Source organism: Pelecanus crispus, chromosome 8 (genome assembly GCF_030463565.1).
Source record: "Pelecanus crispus isolate bPelCri1 chromosome 8, bPelCri1.pri, whole genome shotgun sequence".
Classification (NCBI taxonomy): Eukaryota; Metazoa; Chordata; class Aves; order Pelecaniformes; family Pelecanidae; genus Pelecanus; species Pelecanus crispus.
Window position 1 is genome coordinate 18,176,126 of NC_134650.1, and position 23,060 is coordinate 18,199,185.

A 23,060-nucleotide genomic window follows, 5' to 3' on the forward strand; every position below is an offset into this window, starting at 1 on the left:
AGCTTCATGTAAAGATGGCAGTTGCATATTTTGCTTACTGTTAAGTGCATTCAGTATAAACGACTGCAGTGACATTAGGCAATGTCTGACACTATAAAAATCCAGCCAAACCAAAACAACTACTGACATTAATGATAGTATAGTACATGCATTTTAATAGACTTCCAAAATGGTATTGACAGATGGGATGGGAGCCAAGGAAATCTAAATGACTCCACAGCTAGAGATGAGAGAAACACCATGGGAACAAAAAGTCTTCCAATAGATTTGAAATATTTTCTTAGTATATGACAACTTGTTCAAAAGTGTTAAGGTAGCAGGAGAAAAGACTTGCCTTTTCATTGGCAGGATTCAATTAATTCATTGATTGAATTATCACTAAATAACTGTAACAGTTCAACAGTTGCAGTTTTAAGGACTTATTTTAGAAGATACTCAAAGGAAAACATTAACTGCAGGGGGCAATCTTAAGAACAGAAAGGAATTTTGAGAGAGTGCTGGTGAGATTACTTGTGTGTTTCTGAACTTCTGATAGCTGTTTCTTTCTGAAGAAGGGGCCAGCAAAGTAGTAAAATCAGTGCTGGGACCAACTCAAGATTAGGTTTTTGTCTTGGTCACCAAAACTTGGAATTAAGCACAACAGAAGTACTGCTAGTGAACTACATAGCACACACACAGAGAATATAGTCACTATTATGTAAATGGCCCTTGATGAACAGAACTAGGTATCAATTCTTTTCTTTTAAAAAAGAAAAGTTAGAAATTTGAACTTTACCCATTGGCTACTGTTAACATAAATAAATACCTTTCAAGTTTCAGAAACATTTTCAATAAAAACATCTCAGCCACTACTTTTAAACATACAGATCTGCACACATGCATATATGATCTCCCCAGTAACACAGCAATGTTTCTGACTGAGAAACTTGCAAATTTGCATCACTAGCGTAGCGCTCAGTGCCCAAACATAAGCCCAGTGAGGGCAGAAACCAACAGTTAAATGAGAACTCTAGAAACACTAAGAATTGAAGAGCTTAGCCTGAACAAATTCATTAAATTACATTCAAAACTATTTTGTTTCTCCCATCTGGCTTCTTTTTTCCCCCCTCTCATACATGCCCAAGTATTTAAAGCTATATATTTGATTTCACATATAAAAATAATGCCTTGAACTTCATTTCCACAAAGCAAATACCAGATCCCCATGATATTTCTGGCATAGGCATCAATATCTATGTCTGCCTCTATGCTGATGTGAAGGGGATCTAAATTACTTTATGTAATTCAGAACAACTGTTAGAGAAATTTCAAGGGGAAAAATTAATTCACTTTAAATAGAAAGAACCGCCAACTTTTCCTGACAGGACTGAAACAGCTTCAAAATCTATTTCTTTTTCTTTTAACCCAAGATAATTTTCTTAAAAAAAAAAAAAAAAAAAAGAAAACCCAAACTTATTGTAGTTATACATAGACATCTATGAACCAGCCCTAATTTTAATCATTAGATTAGTAGTGCCACTTGAGGTTCATAGAAGTGAAAATAGGAAATCAGGAATGACAAATTCTGTAGACTGATGTTTCCCCTTGTGGTGTTCAAGGCCCATTTAGAAGTACAGTTAAGCTCTTGACTGATACTTTTAGATCAATAGACAGCACCACCTAAAATTTTGGTATTTATTACTTCATATTAGACTAAAAAAAATTCACAGGTTTCCTCGCATACAACTTCTACAGCTATCAACTATCCTTAATCAAGTTCTGCATAATCTTCTGCAAAAGTGCTACTAATAGGACTGTACCTTAAAGTGACCAAAATCTGAAAGTCCTATTTGCTAGTGTTTCAGTATAATTGATTTATGCATAAGTGTTTGTAAAGTAGACCAAAGTTTTTACCACAGTATTTATTAAAAGCTAGTTAGAAACACAAACAATTAAATAAGTCTGAAATTACATTCAGATTTTAGCATGGAACTAAAATTTACTGTGTCCACCACACACTGTTCCAATTGCCTGGTTTAAAAGAACACTAATAACTGAATAATGTGCAGAAATTAGTAGTATTTGATCTCTAGAATTATGGACATTCTTAGTACTAGTACTGTAAAATAGTCTTGTAAAGAAAGACAAGTTTTGTGTTATACTCACAAGACACGGAGATTCTTCAGTCCTGTGAAGTCCGTCTTCGTGATTCTTGTGATATTATTTTTTTCTAGATCACTGCAGGAGAAAAAGAAACCAGCATTCAGGCACTACAGCTGACACCCAAAATTCCGCTAGCAGGAAGTATCTCCATCAGTGGAGCATCTATCAGCTGCTCAAATTGTACAAATTAATGTTTCCATTAGTCTCAAAAAGCAAGTCATCAATCTTGATGCATTTTGCCTCCTCCTCCAAGTACGTTGCTCTCATACAAGATGTTTTTTCCATTTTTATTTCTAGTATCGGTGCTCACTATATGCTTCTTTCTCCCTCAAGACTACAATCTTGTAGGAGGCAAAATATATTCAAGACCCAATTGGTATAATACAGCTGAAACAATGTACTCTGCCCCAAAACAAAGATCAAACTCCAGGGTTATTCTAAACCCAAGTGAGTCTGGCCTGCTGCAGAAACTTAGGCTACACAGCGCTTGAGGAGAGAATGACTTACGTTAGTGACTCCTAAGTGTGGTCCTACCCAAATGATTGGAAGATTTGCAAAATTATAGGACAGCTTATGTTTTTTTTTCCAAGCATCCTAATTGGGCAGCCTCCTGATCCCAGCTTTTTGGAAATCCTGTTTTTCAGAAGATACTGTTAATCACACTGACCTGTTTCCCATGTATGTTCACCCTTGGCCAATTCCTACAATCTGTCTTTAAACTTTTTCTAACACCTTTTTCCTAACACCTCTCTTACGCGCCAACACATTTTCCTTGTGTGGTCACATACGAAGTATTACCTCCTGCACTCTCCTTCAGTCTGTGCTCATTTATACTCTATATTCAAAATTAACTGCCAGTAATTGGCTTCTTTTCCACAACAGGGAAAACCCACTGTAAGCAGACCTTGAGCTGCCCACTTTTCTGCAGCTTTTCTTTGGAGTAAGCACACCAGAAATACAGAAGAATTTCATGTCTAAACTTATATCTTAATATAATAGACAAAATAAAACACTGAGACAAATTCTATTTAATTCAAAGAAGAGTCAAATTAAAAAACATTAAAGGAATTTATAAACTAATCCTTCTTGCAAGACTGATCTTATACTTAAGGATAGCTCTCAGTACACTAAGTTTGGTGTCTTTGGAGTCACAACAAACCAAGAATAACTCCTTCTGTTTCCCAACATAAAGAGTCTTTCTGTCATTTCATTTCAAGGGAGTATACCAAATACCTGCTGGTGTTCTAAGTACTGCGTTGCTGTTTTCTTTCCTCTAGATTTGCCTTTGCTAGACACCCCTAAAGTTCTTCCAGTTGAGCATGTTCCATTGTTTGGGGTTTGTTTGGGATTTTTTCTGTCCAGACTGTTCTACCTGGCCTAGTGCTAACATACAGGGACAAGACAAATAGCTAGTCTTTCTTCCCGGTCTTCAGCCATGTTTATTTTAACATAATAAGCAATATGCAGCAAACTTAAAATCAATAAAAACAGATATACTCCCCATCATGTCACCACACATTTGTTCTGAGTGTCAGTTTCCTAGGTACAAGAAGCATTTTATGAAAAATAAATTTTCTAGTATTGGAGTAAACTTTTTTCCCTTCTCAGTCACATTTTATGTCTACCAAAAGCTGCTAAATATCAAAAATACAAGCCTTCAGGGTAACACTTTTCATGCCAAAAAAGCATTCCGTATTTTTCTAAAGATGAGATTGTAAACAATACATTCTGACAAATTTTGTTGTCTAGTGCCATTGAATGAAAACAATCTATGTGAAAAACTAGCCATGAGGCTAGACATTCGTTTTCTAAAAGAGAATATGAGATCACAAATCCACAGGAGGAAGTAGAGGCTTTTCCTATGCAATTAAGTTTTACTATAGTTCCTGCAGTAATGCGCACTCTTTTGTATTCAGAGGGTTCCACTTCTCTCCCATTTTTTGTAAAATTCAATGACAAAAAGCAAGATTACAGTATTATTTTTAAGTACACTTGGCAATCATCTGACACCTGCAAAAACCTTGACCCTGAAATAATTTCTGAAAATCAGACAGGTGTTCCTAAGTGCTGTTTCAAGTTGATTATTTCTCTAGGTACAGAAAGGGATTCAAGGAAGGGGCAGAAGTCAGAACTTTGAGGAATGCCTCAACTATCATGTTTGTATTCGGAAAAATGATGCATAGATGGCTGTCTGGGATGGCTTCTATGTGCCTAGCAAGTAATACTGCAAACAAAACGCGAAAGCTTTTGAAGTGTTGAGAACAGTTTAATCATTTGTAATCATTCACATACCATCTTACAGTGCTCCTGGCTGGCACAATTTCCAGTATCCTATCATGTATGCAGTTCCATATGAGCCTTCTGGAATGGCTGCTACTTAAGCCACTCTGTTTTCACCTCACATGAGATCCTATTAGTAGGATAGAACTACTACTAAGAAATACGTGAGTGTTCAAGCACAAATTATTATTTCCTTCAAATCAAGATCATTTTTTTTGCTGCTGACATGAAGTAATATTCTTCTAAGGCATTAAATGAAAAGCAATTGTCATGGTAACAAATTTTGTTTTTCTAGTGTGAACCACACTGTCAAATAAAGGCAGGTACGTATTTTGAAGTTTAAGCTTGTTAAAGGGTACATTTTCAATATTCAGAGAAGAAACCGGACTGATTTCTTAGTATAGCTAGTAACTTCCCCAAATGCTTCTAACCATAAAGAGTTTCTTCCTAATATGAACACTATCCCCCACTTATCCAAAATGTAAATATTTAGATAAGCACAGGTAATTGTACTCATTCATCTGAAATAACTCTTCATATTCCTAAACTTACATAATTGTTTTTGCATGTGTTCCCTAAATCTCAGATGCAAACCGATATGGAATTAAACTCCTTCTAATATAGTTTTAACATGCTGGTGCATTCACTTACTTGAATTGAAAAGCTACCCCCGCCCCAAAAAAAAAAAAAAAAAAAAAAGAAAAAAAACAAACAAAAAAAACCAACCTCAAAACCCCACCAACCAAAAAAACCCCACCACCACAAAGAATTAAAGTCAATACAGTATGAGCCACTTCATAACTGAGGATAGTCTGGTACTTAGAAGTCTGCAATGACAATGATTATGCTCACAGTTTGTACTGACAAAAACCCCCACCCTATAGATCTACAAGATTTGTGCCAGGGACAAACCAGCTACAGTTTAAGATCTCCATCTTTTCCACGACAACTTAATTTGCTATAGACAACAGGAAGAAAGAACAGATTAAGGACTATTAATAAAAAAAAAAAACCACAAAACAAAACCAACACCAAACCACCATAACTCTAAAATTCAGAAATAATTCTACACATTGTCCATAACGAGAATTTTTTACTGAGTGCAGAAATAAGTGTTTTATAATATTGAAATCTATTTCTGATGGTTATTGATAAATGTCAAAATCATACTAATACAATTCTTAAGTCATAAAATGGTTTAAAAACAGGTAGAATAAACTTTTAAGAGTCAGTCTACACATCTTAGCACAGGACATACTTAAATAATAGAAGAAACATATTCTCCTGTCAGGAAACGATTTTCTTTAGCACAGATGGGAACTAAGGATAATGATAAGGAGATGAGGGGAAAAAAATCCCGACATTTCAGCTATATGAACAAGAAAGACAGTATCCTTGCTTGACTTCTGTCAACTATATTTTAAAAAGGTCCATTAAAGAAAAAAACCACAAAACAACTACAGGGCACTTTCATTGCATGTACCAGCCATTCTCTTCCATTTGCATTTATCCCGGTGATTGAATTGTGCTTTTCTCCGGGAATACCTTTGAATCACTGCCTACATTTTTCAGATTTTCCAGCTTAATTTCCTCTTCTGTTCTCAGTTCAGTTCTTCCAGCCTGGTGCATCATTAACTACTCACTGGTGCACCAGGGTGACCTGATTGCAAGAAGCATTGGAAAGAATTAAGTCTGGAGAAAGCAACACATAAATAGCTTGTGTTTTACTTGCATGATATTTCCCATCTGCTTTTCATGTCATTCCTTCAGAAGTTTTCCCTTGCCTGTATCTCATAAAAGGTCGAGCAAAGCGCAGCATTAAACTGGTCAGAATTCTCCAAGGCAGACGGGAGTCAGCCAAGGTATACGGGGCAACAGAGTGTCATTGGCCCTGCTTTTTGTCCATTTTGGTAAGACTTAATTCTCAGCATGGCTTTACTCAGCTTGAACAGGTGTATGCAGAAATGCATTCCTGTCACATACATAGCAATCTCTCCACCACACCACTCCTCCTGCCCAGTCTGTGAGACCAATCCACACATCAGCTCTATTCCTCTCTACTTTCAGCCCCAAGAACACTCCTGCTATTCAACATTCTTCCCCTGGTGAAATCTCCAGTTCCCTATTCTGAAAAAGACTTTAACATTCCTTGATCAATATATATCTTGAGATTGCTTTTTCCTCTACTCCTGCAGATTGGCACACTCTATATTGTGTACATAATATCAACCATTCTACAATCCTTTCTGAGGGTTAGTATCTAAATCGAAGGTTTCCATTTCTTTAAGTAAAATTACTTGGACACTGCTCTAACCTCAAGAGAACCGTTCTTCATGAAGTTCACTTTCTTTAAACCATTTTGGATTTAATCGATAGCTGCCACCTCTGTTTTAAAAAGCAGTATTTACCTTCTGAACATTTGCCTGTTCCAGCATGTTCTCCCTCAAGGCTTATCTGCCCTTTGAAGAAAAGCAGACTAAAACCTTGATGAACTACTATGTAACACTTCCTCCTCCCGTTCGCAGTAGGTCTAACACTGCTGCAAAAAAGCACATTGCCACAGGTTACCCCATTAGTCAATTAAACTTTGTGACTGTGAAGTTACTGAACTAATGCAGACATTAGTGGTTTACAGCTGGTATTTGTGGGCAACATAATATTTTATGTTTCCTTTATAAAGTTTGGCAGCTGATTATGGGCTCACTAGTGGGTTTCAACTACAAAAAAGCTAAACCTTAACATCTAATCTTGGTTGGCTTTCAAACACATCAGCATTCATAAGAACTGTTGGAAGCGAACACAGCTTTGAAAAGAAATCGCCTGGGTCAAAGACATGGGGAAAATTATACTTTAAAGGTGAATTTAATTTATATTTAACTTCAGCAAATACCTACGTGCAGATACGTTCATTCTACATAAAATTCTTATTGTGCAGAATTCCTGCATTTTGCATAGTGTGTGTGGCCAAGCAGATCTTAGATCTTCCTCAACACATCTATCTCACCCCACACGTACACAAGCCCAGCTACTACTCTTGGTCATTTCACATTCAGATAATATTGTCCCATTATCTAAGACATCTAAGAAAACTCCATTAAGGAATACAGGTCTCCGCTGCTGTGTGTGAGACACACACCAGAAAGGTTGATACCACTCACTTAAAAAGAAACTGACATCTATACCAGCTTTAGTAAAGCTTTTGGTATTGGGTCTCTCTTGTCAATCTATTTTTCTTTTTAGCATAAAACATGTTAAGGACAATGCAGGTGTAGTGGCAGTTTAAGAAAACCGACATGAAAGGCATTATTTCAGTGAGAATAGAAACATCAATCGGACCAGAATGGTGTAAGACATCATGGAAGTCAGTTCAGATGAACTGCTAAAGGGAGCTTTACTCATAAACATGTCCTGCTACGTTCTAATAACAATTTAATTCAATACATATTTTGTAGACGTTGAAGACTAAGTCACACAGTGTACACACTTATTACAAACAGGGATGTTTGGAGCAACTAGAACAAATCCTGCTTCATAGCAAGAATTCCTCTGAATCGCTTCATCTTTCATTCTTCTCTGAAGACAATCTAGTGAACTTAAGACAGACTTTTAGATGTTTTAAAGCATCTCCAGCATTCTCAGGAGCGTGTCCTTACGCAGCTTCAAACAGCACCAGGCGTGCACAGATTTCCTCTGTTACAGTACTTAAATTTCAGTTGATAATTATTCTGCTTAGCCATTGAACTCTCCCAAAACATCCAGACACTGTTCTTCTCAATCCCCACCCTCCTCCTTGGACTGTATAAAGTTTATGGCTTGAGAAGTAAATCCACTTGCTACTTAGCACTACGTGCTTCTGTCTTCTAGAATCACATACCTTGGCAAATATATGCACTCATCATAGACAGCTCTGAGCCTGTACTACTTCAATATACAAGATCAGAATTGAGTTTGACAACACATCACCACAATAAACATTACAACTCTTACAGAAGAGCCAATAAAAAGGGCAATCAAATGCTGAAGTTTTGCAACAATCTTCAAATCAATAATTCAATACTTACATATAAATAAAAAATCCTCATACAAAATTCAAATCCTTTTATATACAAGGATGCAAAAATTCAGAACACTACTAGATTGTAGCAAGTTCCTATTACTTGGATGTCATTTTGCTACCTGCTGAACCCTCTATGCATGGTAGTCATAGAATCACAGAATGCTTTGGGTTGGAAGGGACCTTTAGAGGTCATCTAGCCCAACCCCCCTGCAATAAGCAGGGACAGCTTTAACTAGGTCAGGTTGCTCAGAGCCTCACCCAACCTGACCTTGAATGTTTCCAGGGATGGGGCTTCCACTATCTCTCTGGGCAACCTGTTCCAGTGCTTCACCACCCTCCAGTATAATCCAAAGTCTGGGCCCTCATCATACTTGTGAGTCTTGAACATACCCAGGTGAATCCCTAATTTAATTCCTCAACACTTCCAAGACTATAGGGGTTGGGTTTTTTTTAAATCAGCTGCCCATTTTGGAGCTAGCTCTGGTTGCCTAGTTATGCTTTTCTAGGCACACAGAAGCCAAAGTCAAAAGCCTTACTAAAGCATAAAAACCAGTTTAGCTCTCAGTACAATTCCCTAATGGTTTTGTTTGGTTTTTAAGTCTGTGAGGTATGGGCACTGTACAAGTTCACAGGCACACAAAAGTCTCTTGGCCTGATGGTCTTTCTGCAAGTAGTGTATTTGCTTTAACACAAGCTTTTTTTTTAAGTTACTTTTAAGTTATTTTTTCTCATCTGGAAAACCACCAGACTCCAGGCCTAACCCTGTTAGATTTTAGTCGGAAAAGAAGTTGCTTAAATTTAGTTCTCTTTCTAGAAGAAACACAATTATTTCATTTGGTTAAAGCCATTCACTCTCAATAAGTGTTCTAGAGCAACAAAGTTTTCCTCCCTTTCACAGGACTCCCAGGTGCTAATCCGGCAAACACAGTGGCATTCCTAACAACAAAACTGAAATCACCTCTGATGTCCAATAATTCTATGGCAGTAGCTTATTTTTGCATATCAATGACAAACACAAATCCTAGATGGGCAATATTTAATCCATTTGTCTTTAACCTAGGAAGACATTACATGAAATGAAAATACACACAAACTGAAAATAATCTGCTAAAGCGAAGGGAATCCAGGGCACCAGTTGCAACTCCATTCAAGTCCTCAGGTGTTTGTTCATTTATATTAATAAACAAAGAATTCAATAAGAGCAGCAGAGAAACTGCATACTGTATTTAAGAAAACTTAACTGCCATACACTTCAAAAGACAGCTCTTACCCATGTTACACAGCACTAGGATTCTTTCCTGTCCAACTCCTTCATAAGTAAGGTAAGCATGTACTTCTAGTCACAGAACCTCAAACACAAAATTTAGTTTCTGTTCCTGCTAAGTTTTCAAAGTGGCTACCACGTACCAGCTCAAAGTCATACACATTTGTGTCACATGTGGGACAAACAAATGAGCAGAAAACCCAATACTCTGAAAAGAATCTTGATTAAACCAACACCCCATGTAATCTACAGGGAAGATGCATTTCTCTTCATCTCATTTTTTGGTATTTCCCAACAAGGGATGCATAAAATTTGTCTCAGACAGAACAATACACTTGAGAATAAAAATCTCTCTTGTCTCCTGAGAGAGGGGACAAGTAAGGATCCAACACACCATCTAGAACTCCCATCAAAACAAAGCCCAGCTAGGACACAATTCGTGGAACTTCCAAAAGCTGATGAAGAACAGAAGAATAATAAGTTTCCTCACAAATTTAAGAGCAACTGTTTTGAGGATATAGCACACATTCTTTGTTATGATTAATTTGTAATACATTCCAAAGGATTTATTTTAAATGATAAATCAACTTGGCAGTAACATTCAAAATGTGGGAGCTAGAATTCAAGTGATAACAATGGAATTCAGATTCCTGAATCTAAAGAGTTACTGATATTTTTCATTAGCCCAATTCCTCCAAATAACTCAAGCAGCACGCATTCTTGGGAAACAAGGCTTTTATTGTTTTGCCATTACATTGCTAAAGGACTTTGTTGATCCAAACCACCTGCTAGAATGACAGCTGAGTCATCCCTTTAAAATTTTCCTGTTTGATTTGTTTTCCCAACCCCCAATCACTATGCAAGGTAACCATGAACACAAACACACACCTGAACTGGAGGAAACATGCATTTCCACAGGTAAGTTAACCATTCACTCGGCTATCTACTGCACTCTGGAAGCTCAAAAGCCATGAGGAATACCTTCTGGGTATTTATGAAAGCTACCTGCAGGGTTGAAGGCAAAAGGTTGTTCACTAAAGCCCTCCTCTCTTTACGAGTACATTTTTATTAGTTTGGGAACATGCTAACAACCATACCCATTAATTAGAAAGGAGAAAAATCCACTCCCATGTATCCATAGAGTAGCTTTTGGCTACCCTTTGCAGTCTTTACACACCCAGTATCTGTTTTGTTATTTTAACAATTTTCCAGGATTTCTGCTATGGAGTTAATTTGTCTTTAATGGATATGGACTGCCACTAGCCTCTTAACCTTAAATGACTATAATTCCCTATAGAAAGCGCTTGGCAATTCTCTTATGCCTTCAGTCCAAGAACTTCAAAGTTACTATGATAAACTACTCAATTATAACACTACCCTAAAACCCTCTGGCAGCACAATCTGCATATCTTCAGATTTAATATATTTCCCTCTCAACTTTTGCAATACAGGAAATAAAGTCCTGGGACTGGATTTTATGAAATAGACAAATTCCATTAGTTTCCAAATCACTTGGACAAGTAGGAACATCACTTGTAAAGAAAAAGACAAAAAACTTCAAAATCATGTTCAGCTGAATTTAATTTTTTTAAAAAAAAACAGACAGTACATTCCATCTCTATATAAGACTTTTAAGTTAGTTTTTCATCTTAACACAAACAGTTGACTTTGTAAAGAAGCATAAGAATTTTTTTTTTTTTCACTGACTTCTAGGAAGGCTGGTACTCTTTAAACACTTCACATCATCTAGTTCAGTTGCGGGGGGAGGAGGGGGGGAAGGTAAAGTCCTCCACCTAGGAGAAAAAAAGGCCATGCACCAGTTACAGGTGGGGCATTGACTGACCAGGGAGCTGCTTTGCAGAAAAGGATCTTGGAGTCCTGCTGGGCCACAAAACATCAGCAGTGTGCTCCTGCAGCAGTGAAGGCCACCCTTGGCCAGACTATACGAGCAAGACTGTAGCCAGAAGGGTTTAAGAATTTGAAAGAATTTACTAATCTCTTGTATTCAGGATTCGTGACCATTCATCTGCAATACTGCATGCAGTTTCAGGCTCTCAGTACAAGAAAGGCATTGATACATTGGAGAGCGTGAAGTAAAGGGCCACCGAGACTGTCAGGAAGCTGTCGCGCATGACATACAAACAGAGGTTGAGAGAGCTGGGCTTGTTGAACTTAAGTAAAAGGTTAAGAGGAGATCTTACTGCAGTCTATAACTACCTAGTAGGTAGGAGAATATAGGCTCCCTTCTCTGACCTGCAATAAGATCAAGTCATACGTGGAGGAACATTAGTAGAGAAAAAACAAGCCCTGCCACAGCCACCAGTTCTTGAAAGGATATTCTGCATAGCTTCAGTAACGAGTACTGCACAGAGTATATTAACACAGTAATACTGTGATCCAGTAATTTTGATATTGCTTGCTATCTATGTTAAACAAGAATAACAATAAACTTACAATCCAACATTTAATAATTTTTGTTGTTGGATAGCACCACATGTATGACACTGGATAGTTTCAGTCTCCAGAATAATTTAAATAGTAATTAAATAGCCACACAATAGCTGGAATGTACAAATTCTGTGCTGCAGTCCATCATACTTTTGTAACACACCTACATGATACAGCTTTTAATTAAAAAAAATTAGATGGTTCCTTCTGATTACAGAAGGCTTTCAGGTATGACTCAGACTGTTTTCTTTCTGTCTGAACAATGAGAAAACTGATCTTGGAGGTTAAGTGCCCTAATTTTGTGAATAAGCTATCCATTCTTAAGCCCATTACAGTGGTGCTTGGTTAATAACCCACATTAAGTGTCCAAATGATCTGGAACTGCTTGCAGGCAACACACTTCTGTCCTCATCCTTATAAAAATAAGAAAAATGACCTGGCAAACTACAGGTGTTAAAAAACACCAAGAAAAAAACTACCTTTTGCAACTTGCGCAGTGGCTGAATTCCCCATTGAGCAGATTGCTGTTGAAAGTCACACCCGAGACCTGCAGAAAGCAGCATAATGCACTGAGTAATTCAAGTACTCTGTTTCTTCCAAGGAAATACATGTTTGTCCCAGCCTGCAGGAACTCCTGACTAATTACTGTAGTTTGCAGATTTTATTTTATACAAAGGAAATGTTATGCTGGCAGAATAATGTTCTAACAGTACATTTCACATGTACTTCCCATGCCCTTCACTTTTGTCCCCAAAATTTTGTAGTTACTCTTAATGCGCTCCAGATCTCACTTGGTAGTGTCATCTGTGCCCTTGTGAAAGACAGAGAGCCTGCAGGAAGGATAAAACAGGTCAAGAGGTTTTACTGGCACAACCTCATGTGCCAGTACACAATACAAAGCTTATGAAACAAGCAGGAAGAGCTAATGTTTTGACTACAGATGCAGAAATACAACACCATTGGAATAACTAACATGGTGGGATAGCTCTTGTAGTCATATGTATGTTTGGTGACAGTCGAATACAGGGTTCTCAGTAAAGACAGGTAGCGAAGAGGAGGAGAAGAGGCAGCCCTTCATGTGAAGGCACAGCTCAAACATCTGGAGCTCCTCTGTGGACTGGGCAAGAGTCCCATTGAGCATGCAGGTCTGGATCAGAGGAGAGGTCAGTGAAGATGACACGAGTTTCTTACCAACCACCCACTCAGGATGAAGGAGGGAACAACACTCCTCTTTAAGCAATGGGAGGAAGTCTCCAGATCACAGACCCTGATTCTTCTCCCTGACATTTGCTGAAAAGGCAGCACAGGAGCAGGCAAACAAGCCAGGAGGTTTCTAGAGGGTGTAAGACATAGCTTCCTAAAATAGATGCTAGATGGGCCAACTATGGGTTAAGTTTTCCTGATCTGCTACTCACAAATGATGAGGTGGTTGGGGGCGAGATATTCAGCAGAATCCTTGGCTTTAGTGATCATGAAACAATGACATTCAAAATGCTGAGGGGTGTGAGGAGGGTAAGTAGCAGAGCACGGACCCTGGACTTCAGGAGAACAGAATTCAGTTTTGCGGAATTCTGAAATTTTTCAGAATTCAGGGGATTGATGGGGGACATCCTGTGGGAAGCAGCCTAGAATAACCTTAGCACAAGAACAGTCCATTCAGATATTGAGGAAAATGAGCAGGTGTATCAGAATACCACCTTGCCTAAACAGGCATCTCATGATTGAGCTCCAGTGCAGAAGAGAGGGTATGGTACACGGGAGTACAGAAACATTGCCCAAACATTAAGTGATGGTATTAGGACAGTCAAAGCTCAGCTAGAGTTCAAACTCACAAGGGTCATGAAGAAAAGCTTCTAGCAGTACATTAGCTATAAAAGAATAAGGAAAGCATGATTGTTTAGTGACAGAGAGGTGTTCAATGCCTTCTTTGTATGAAGCCTTCACTGATGCAGCCTCCCAAGTCTTTGTGTCTAACGACAAGGTTCAAGGAGGAGAGGAACAGCCAGTAGTGGCAGAGGATCAAGCCAAGCATCTCGTAAGAAATCCTGACCTGTACAAGCCTGTGGGAACAGATAGGATGCATCTGTTGGTGCAGAGAGATCTGGCTGATAAAGTGCACCCTGCTGTGACATCTGACACAGGTAAATATTACATTTGTCTTCAAAAAAGTTGAAAAGAATGATATGGCAAAGTGCAGGCTGGTCAGCATCAGCCTCATTTTTGTCCCTGGAAAGATCAGTGCAAATACGTTGGAAGCAATTTCTGGGCACACAGAAGAGAAGATGACTGAAAACAGCCAACAGATTTATCGAAGTTAAACCATGTTTGACCAACCTGACTGCCTTCTATGCTGAAAGAACATCTGTGGATTAAGGAAGAACAGTGTCTTTCTCAACTACATGGGGAATACTGTGTCCAGTTTTGGGCCCCTCAGCCCAAGAAAGATGCTAATAAACTTGAGCAAGTCCATTAAAATACCACGGAAATGACCAAGGGACTTGACTACATCAGTCTGAGGAAGCTTAGCTTGTTTAGTCTGGAGAAGGGCAGGCTTTGGGTGACTGAAGAGCAGGCTTCCAACACCTACAGAGGGGTTACTCTGAAAATGGAGCAAGGCTCTTTACTGAAGTACGCAGCAAAAGAGATACAATGATCATAAATTGAAATAGGGGAGATTCCAGCTGTTTATAAAAAAACCCTTGTTAGTATGAGGACAGTCAAGCTGTGTAACAGGTTGCATGAAGTTGCTGTGGGTTTCAAGACCCAACTGGACAAATCGCTGTGTAACCTGGTCTGAATTCCATGTTGACTCTGCTTTGTACAGAGGCTGGACTAGGAGACCTCCTGAAGTCCCTTCCAACCTTAAAGATTCTATGATTCTACATTTTCTACAGAGAAAGGGGTAAAACATTTGTTTGTTGTTTTTTCTTTCGGGGTGAGGTGAGGGGTTAGTAGAAAGCTTTAAATCTGAAGCACAAAGAAAACTATAGAAAATGCTTTAAAATACAGTTGCTACAGAAACATGATTTAATATGAAGAAGCCAGGGTGTGCACATTATGAAGAGAGAGAAGTACAGTACTGTGTCATATTAGCTCAAGCATCACTTTCATTCATATAAAAAAAAAACCCCAAGGTTAAGAGCTGCATATGCAAAAACTTCATTTTTTACTTATTTCTTTTCAATTCTTGATGTCATTTAACAATCCCTACCTTAACTCCTCCAACATGCACCAGCTGGTTGCATGGACATTAAGTGGTTACATCAGTCCAATGTTATTCCAACAAAGACCAAGCAGTTATACAGGTAGAAATCAATGCCAAACATTCTTTGGGCCATATTTTCACTCAACTATCAAATGGACAATCTCATCAGGATATGAATAGATATGTGCCTGCGCGTCAACCTTCGTCACTTTTGGACTTTAAAGTTTACCCAAATGAATTCACATTCACTATCTCAAACAGCAATACCTTGTAAATCAATGCAAAATATAACCTGTGATAACTGAACTTCAGAAAAATCTAAGTATGAGCATTCTTCAGAGTTAAACATTATTACTACAATTTATGGCAAACACTTATACTTTCCCCAAAATGTTAATAATTTCTCCAGTGTGTTTAATGCTAATTTAATGTTAAGTAAGGACTTCTAGAACAGAATGCAATAAAGTGAGAAACAAGGACTGACAAAAATTACTATTTTTCATGAGATTGTTTTTCACCCTGACTCTTCTACACACTTGTCTTTTTTGTTCGGTTTGTTTTTTTAATTCTATACACAGTCAACCACAACAGGCTCATGGGGGGCGGGGGGGGGAGGGGTGGAAATTGCATGTAAACTTCAGCAAAATTCACATTGCCTTATTCCACACGGACAATATCTGAAGTTTGCATTGAAGTCTGTATTCCACTTAACTATGTGGTATATGACTGAATACAACACAGTGAAGAAACTGATATCTGTTTAGGTGCTCTTTAATACAGACGATTTGATGTTTAGGACTTGAAATATTTCACACCTGCTTCTGACTACTGTAATTCTTGATGACTTGGGGAAAAAAGTTCTACCAACAAACAAGTGATTTTAGTGAAGCCTGACATGAAAATTAAACCTTGATTTCATCTCCTTGCTCACTTTCAGACATGCAGAAACTAGAAACTCTTCCCAGGAGATCTTTTCCTGGAAAGGTAATAGATGTCTGTCTTTGTGTTTGGGGTTTTTTTTTGTTGTTCAAGATTTTTTTTCAATTTAACAAGCATCCAGTTTCACCACCTCTATCCCTTCCAAGAAGTACCACACAGAGTGTACACGTCTACTGTAGTCACTGAGCAGATTAAGCCAAGAAGTTGCAGTAAAAGACATAGGACAGTTAATACGTAAAATGAAATTTTGAAGGAAGTTGTGTATTGACTTGACCAAGTTAGCATCCAGATGTTACAGCCACAAGCAATTTTCTTCATTCTCAAGTAGATTCCCACCTTACCTGTCCCCCCTGTCCTCTTCCAACTTTTGGTTTTCAACAGTTGACTTGCTGGGGTGAAGCTGAATTGACTTAACAATGTTTGCCAAATGAACACAAAACTCAAGTTTTTCTAAACAAGACTTGGCATGCATATTTGAAGTTACTGGAACTACTCATGCTTACAAACCCACTTTGCAGTAAGCCTATTATATACCTAAGAACTATGAAAAAACAACCTTGGAAAATATCTATTCTGTAAAATGAAGTTAACGGCAACTAGGAATAATTCATTTTCAACTTCTAAAAAACTTCATAAGCAATTAGCTAAAGAGCTTCCCAGGTGAAAAAAAAAAAACAAACAAAAAACCAAACAACCCCCAAAAAATCCATAAAACACTTCTGATTGCTCCTTATCTTCTGCTGCCTTTTCATATGTTATCTATTAAAACCTCACAACTCTGAAGGATCATTGGGCTGTTTCTTATACTTTCACATTCTTAACTGAGAAACTTACATCCACATGTGTGTTTTCGTCTCACTCTGAAGAACCAGCCTTTGCCTTAGGGCTTTATTTCTCAATATCTACTTCCACTTCTGGAAAACAAGTTTTCTTTGCTCAAGAAGTTTACTTCTGTGATTTGTTTCACCACTTCATTCTTGTCTCCAGCTTACCTTCCTACTACATTTATTTAGGCATTTCAGAAATGCGCAATTGCTTCCCTGTACTATTTCTTTACAAAGAGTTCTCTTTTTTGCTCCCCAGCTATATTCTTAAAACACCATCTCTAGCCAGCTTTACCACTTCAAGAGGATGAGACTGCTAGCCTCTTCTCATCTATTTCAGAGAGGCTTGTGACCCAGAAGTTCCTACCTCGCTAAGTGATGCTGTAACGGCTGCCACCCTCACCAAGCAAAGATGTTTCATCCAGGTTTTTCCAAAATCAGCATTTCAAAAACGTGTACTTAATATAATGTCTGCCCAGCCTAAACAAAACCATCACACAGGCAAAAGATAAATTTGAGGAAAGTGCGTAAGTTAAGGTCCCACTAAAGTCCAGGCAAAACGTGCTTTATGACGAACAAAAAGGCACAAGGCATTTGAACTGCTTTCAGGATGCAGCTTTTTCTTGCTAAAAATTCTCAGTCATGTTTAAAGCATACAACTGTTTTAATTAAACATTAATGTCTCCACATTTGTAGATAACCAGTACACATATATGAAGTGATTAATTTTAATGGGCTTGATGTCACGTGACCAGATTTGTTATATGAGCTTTATATGCTAAGCATTATACTTCAAAACAGATAGAATGGGCAATCAAACCTTTGGCAGACAAGGCTTTTGAGCTGTTTGCTATTTTCTTATTGTAAGGGGGGGAAAAAAGCATTAATGTAAAGCTAAGTTATATTCTTACATAGAGCTCTGGGTAACAATTGACAATTTCTTTGGTCATCCATCTTTGACAGGACAGCACGTCCCAAGGAACGCAATTACAAAATTTTAGGGAAACGTCTTCCATTTTAGGATGCACTTTTTGGAATCTCTAAAGAAAAACTGAAGTTCACAATTTGATATTTTTTTTTCTGCTTTGGGGCAAGTTGTTTGTGGAAGAAGCTTTTCCAAGGCAAGTTTTTGTATTAGGTCAGTATTACATAATATATGAAACTATACCTACTGCTAATGCTAATAACCATTTTTGCCAGATAGACGACCAAGTACTTCAACTTTAAAAGCTGCTAAAATATCTGAAGAAGTGCTCATTATTCACCAGCGCACTCTCAGAAAAAATGTCAGTAAAAACAAGACACTAGGACAGTTTGGCTGAACTGACTTAAAACATTTAGTTTTACTATGACCTGAGAAAGTGCGTAAGGCTGACAACTCACTGTATCTTTTGAAACTGTCAAGGTTATTTATTAGGGTCCCATAACAACACACGCCAGTAATACCTTACAATATACTAATACATTTATTTTGTACAAGTTAACTAACACATTCCTTACCAGCCATAGGAATAAAGGAAAAAGACCAACAGAAAAAAACAAAGATTAATAGTCCTCTAACTATTTGTATGCGCAAAAATGCACCTACGCCTCTGCTTTCAGCATATTATTTCCATAATAGTTAAATGCTTATCTTTTGAAATGTTTCATGAGAATGTTCTTTCACATACACTTGTCCTCCACTCTGCCCACTCTCCCCCAACCCCCAGTCAAGCAGCCAACCTTGACACAATCTAGCTCTTGGAAAAAAGAGTTTGGAGCCAGACATTAAAAACTGCATTCTATAATGCTGTGATTTTAGAGATCTGAACCTCAGGTTCACTAATATGAAATTCATTATCATTTCTGTTATCGTGCCTAGGAGCACCCTTACAATAGTTCAAGACTTCTTCATGTTAAGCATTGTACAAAGAAAGAAGTCCCAAAGGGCTTTCAACAAAGACAAAAAGAGCAAAGGGATGAAGACAAATAGATGAAACTGTACTGATCGGTACAGCAGGCACTGTCCTCATCTCTAAAGTAGCCTAACTTGCATTACATATTTTTAACTGATATCATGAAAATTACAGTAAATTTAAAATTTTGCAAAGCGAACTTACTTTTTTTTTTTTTTAAAGGACAGTTCCTCCCAAGTAAGAGCATCAAAATGGAAGAAGAAAAAAAAAAAAAAAAAATCTATCAGAAATGGAGTTCATGACCATCCCCCCCACCTTCTACAAGCACGTTCACAGACTGTTAAAATGTGTTACTGATCTCCAAATCATTAACCTCCAGAGCAGTTTACCCCTCCACTTACATGGAGCCCTGGCTGAAATAGAACCACCGATCTTCTGTCTGTGTAGACAGGAACAACCGTGAAGGTACACAGAGAAAATATTTTGAAAAATTACAGGCAACTGATTTGTCTTGTTCTTTTGGGCGATTGCCTGTATGTACAGTCACAGCATATTGTCACTACAGTATCCCCACACAACAGAAGAGGGTTAAAGCCTCTCCAATTAAACTCCTAAATATAGCATCACTGCTAAATCCTTGCACCTCAAACTGGAGTGAACACAGGTCCACATAGCAGCCAGTGAGGTATCAACAATAAGAACATTATCTCCCAAAATTCTGTGTTGCTTGGACTCTAAATACATTTAATAAGCGTTTGAGGGTCTTCATTAGTAACTCGATGCTACTTCCACAAGACTGATTCTTCACCGTGCAACTGAAGTAGGAAGGCAGTCATATGGACCTGTCTGCAGGAGGCATATAGGGGTGTCCTAATAAGTCCCTTTGACATAAGAACCTAAGAATCATTTCTGCAACGGTACTGAAAGTTTTCAGGAAAGCATAGGTAGAAGTGAGTTGGTGAGCAATACAAATTCTGAAATCAATTTAGAAGTAAATTTCAGATAGGTTTTGCAAATTGTTTGATGGGAAGTCAAGACAAGACCAGCTTCAAAACACTGAGTTTTCTTCCTCATTTTAACTGAACTGATGTTTATTGAAAATGCTCTCTTCATCAGTGACAAAAAATGAAATAATATAACCATCAGTTAAAATTATTTCCACCTGAGGGACAAAATTAAATTAAGGTCTCAGAAAAAGAAGGAACTCACAGATAGAAAGGTAAAAATCTAATTAAAAGCTCCAGAAATCTATCAATCATAGGATTAAAAACATATATTGCAGCCAAACAGATGGTGTAAAACCGAAATACAGACAAATTTATTCTGACAGACAACTGACAGAGACCAGATTCAATTGGGGTAAAAAAAAAAAAAAAAAAAGAAAAAAGCTGAAAATAACAGGCAAGAGAGGTAAGAATCAGCCTCTTAAAACTCTTTTTTCTACAGAGATGGCCCTTAACTCATCTAAAATTTACTCCGAGTACAAGACCACAGACCTGTTCCCCTTATGTTAATAGGTAGATAGATCTTTTATGTATTTAGTACCATTAGAAAAGACTGTCAGTTGCTTAAAAGGCCATTTATCGATGGGAAAGAAGTAGTTCTTGCCATTGATGAGAGCCATTCAAGATCTTAAATGATACGTCTGACTGGACAACATTGAAAACAGATTTGAAAATAGAACATTATGGATCTCTGGAGAAAAGACTTTAAGAATACTGAAAACAGAATAGCTTGGGCCATGTTGCAATCAGAATATTCCTAGAACCCACCCATTTCTTATCCTGAACATTACTTAAAAACAAACAAAAAAGTCAAATTGATATAGCCTTACACTGGCAAGCAAAACCTGTTAATGAACATAAAAGGGATGGGAGTGACAACAGCAACCCCAAGCCAAAATCCATATAATACTATAGTAATGCACCTGAATGAACAAGAATTAGTAGAAACTCCCTGTCACCCAAGGAGCAGAAAGGAACCAAGGATACGAGGCACATTCTACCAGCCCATCTCAAAAGACTTCACAAGAAGATGGAGCACAAAATTTACCTCTATCATGATAACGTTTTCTGAACACCACTGCTCATCTATATATCCCTGTGATAGGAACATAGGGATAGACAATCACCTGAAGAAATCTTTGCCACACATTACTTCTAGTCATTCTCCGTGATGTTGCCAACATTATTTTTCTTCAAAAAGCTTTGCCATTCATTTGAAGTCCACTTTACCTTTTCTCCCCAAAGTTATCTTGACTCCTTCCTTCCTCACCTGAAGTTAAAAACTTGCCTTGTCTCAACTTGAAAAGGACAAACAACACTGCTTTGTCTTGCAAGAGCAAAAAATAGGCCAAACAGGAAAAGATAGCTCCCTTTAGGGAGCTATGGAACTGCAAGACAGAGATGTGCATGTTGATTCCTACAGCTGCCATCATCAAGCCTCCACCAGAAAGCTGGCTCTACTTAAAATTAATACATGATCTGCTAGCACTGGAGAAGCATACTTCCTCACAGTCACACTTTCTCCCCAGCCACAGAAGATCAGCCACTGCTGAAAGGGGTTTCAATATTGAGCCACAGAAATTCTTTACCTGATCCAGTGTCTGTTTGCAAGTTGCAGGGAGCAAACAGGTGAAAGAGCTATGAGGTACTAGGTTACTTATGAAGAACATTCCGCAACCTCTTCCTGAGGTTAACACAACATTTGAGATAATTCAGTAGTTGTAGTATTACAAGACACAGTAAAGCTCACATCAAGACCAAAGTCCAGCAGCAGACCTGCACTTCATATAAGGCACTTGAGTGTTTCAGGTTAACTTAGAAAGGAAGAACCATCCCTTTAATCACAAAGAGTTTGCTACAGTGTAGTACCTCATAACGCTGGAGGCACTTTTGAAGACAACAGAGGCTCCAGAACTTGCAAGTTCACAACCATTCTGAATTGGAAAGAGCTAGTTATATTACTTCAGCAACAAGACTTAGTTATATTTTGTAGGTTCAAATTTAGAGAAAGAGAAGCAGTAAGGAAAAAAATAAAAAGATAAAGGAAATCAGGAATTACTGGGGGGGTGTGGATTTACTACTTAATCAGATATAGTAAAAAACCCAACAAAAAAAAACCCCACAAATTAAATTATTTCATTTGCTTGAAAAATTACTTGAGTGGTCAACTGCAGTCCTCAGCCAAGTGTGAAAGAGAGCTCAATTCAAGTTCAGTCTTTGGAAAATGTATCTGAACATGACACCATCCTTAGCAGGTGTAACGTGGAAAACCAAGAGCAGCACAGTTGTGACTAGGAAAGGATCCTGACACATTTCAACTTTGAACTCAAACCAAACAGTTTTCCATTAATTTCTAGTGAATCAAGTGTAAGCCAACATAACTACAATATTAACCAATGGCTTCTATTCACCTACCTTTTTTCAGGAATAATTAAATCTTCTAATCAAGGAAAAATGGATCCCTCTAGACCACACCAGACAAAAAGCTATTAATTTTAAAAGATTAGCTGCAACAATAGGCAGCCAAAGGAAATCAAGCACTGCGGGCACCACAAGAGCCGTATCAATTGTTCCAGAAAAATTAAGCTTCAAGTTATTCGAGCTATTAGTTCCTGGGAGGGAACACATCTTGATTGAAGTCTTCTGAACAGTATTCCAACAAACAAGCTCAATTCTTAACATGCAATGGCTGAAACTTACTCACTGAATATCCTTATTAGTGTCATGCTCTTTTCCCCTATCATCCTTATAACTCCCCAAGCATCCTGTGATATTTCTGTGGGAAAACCATCTTCTTTCTGCTCTGTGGAAGTTGAGGAATAGCTTAGATACTACTGAAATGCAGACAACAAATCATATCAGCTGTTAATGTCCATGCAGGACAAGTTATTTTTGTTTTAAACATAATTGGAAATGCTTGAACTAAAAAAAAAAAAAAAAAGAAAAAAAAGCTTGGTAGTGACATTCCAAAAGATTACCAGTAGTACTCACTATGAAGGTCA

At 37.8% G+C, this 23,060-nt stretch overlaps 1 protein-coding gene across 1 annotated transcript in view; it reads right to left on the minus strand.

Moving 5' to 3' along the window:
• SLIT3 (slit guidance ligand 3) overlaps positions 1-23,060 on the minus strand; it is a 549,457-nt gene that overhangs the window by 520,774 nt on the left and 5,623 nt on the right. The window contains exon 2 of the mRNA XM_075714742.1: positions 2,146-2,217. Within this exon, the coding sequence (XP_075570857.1) occupies positions 2,146-2,217 (72 nt within the window). The remainder of the gene's footprint in view (positions 1-2,145; positions 2,218-23,060) is intronic.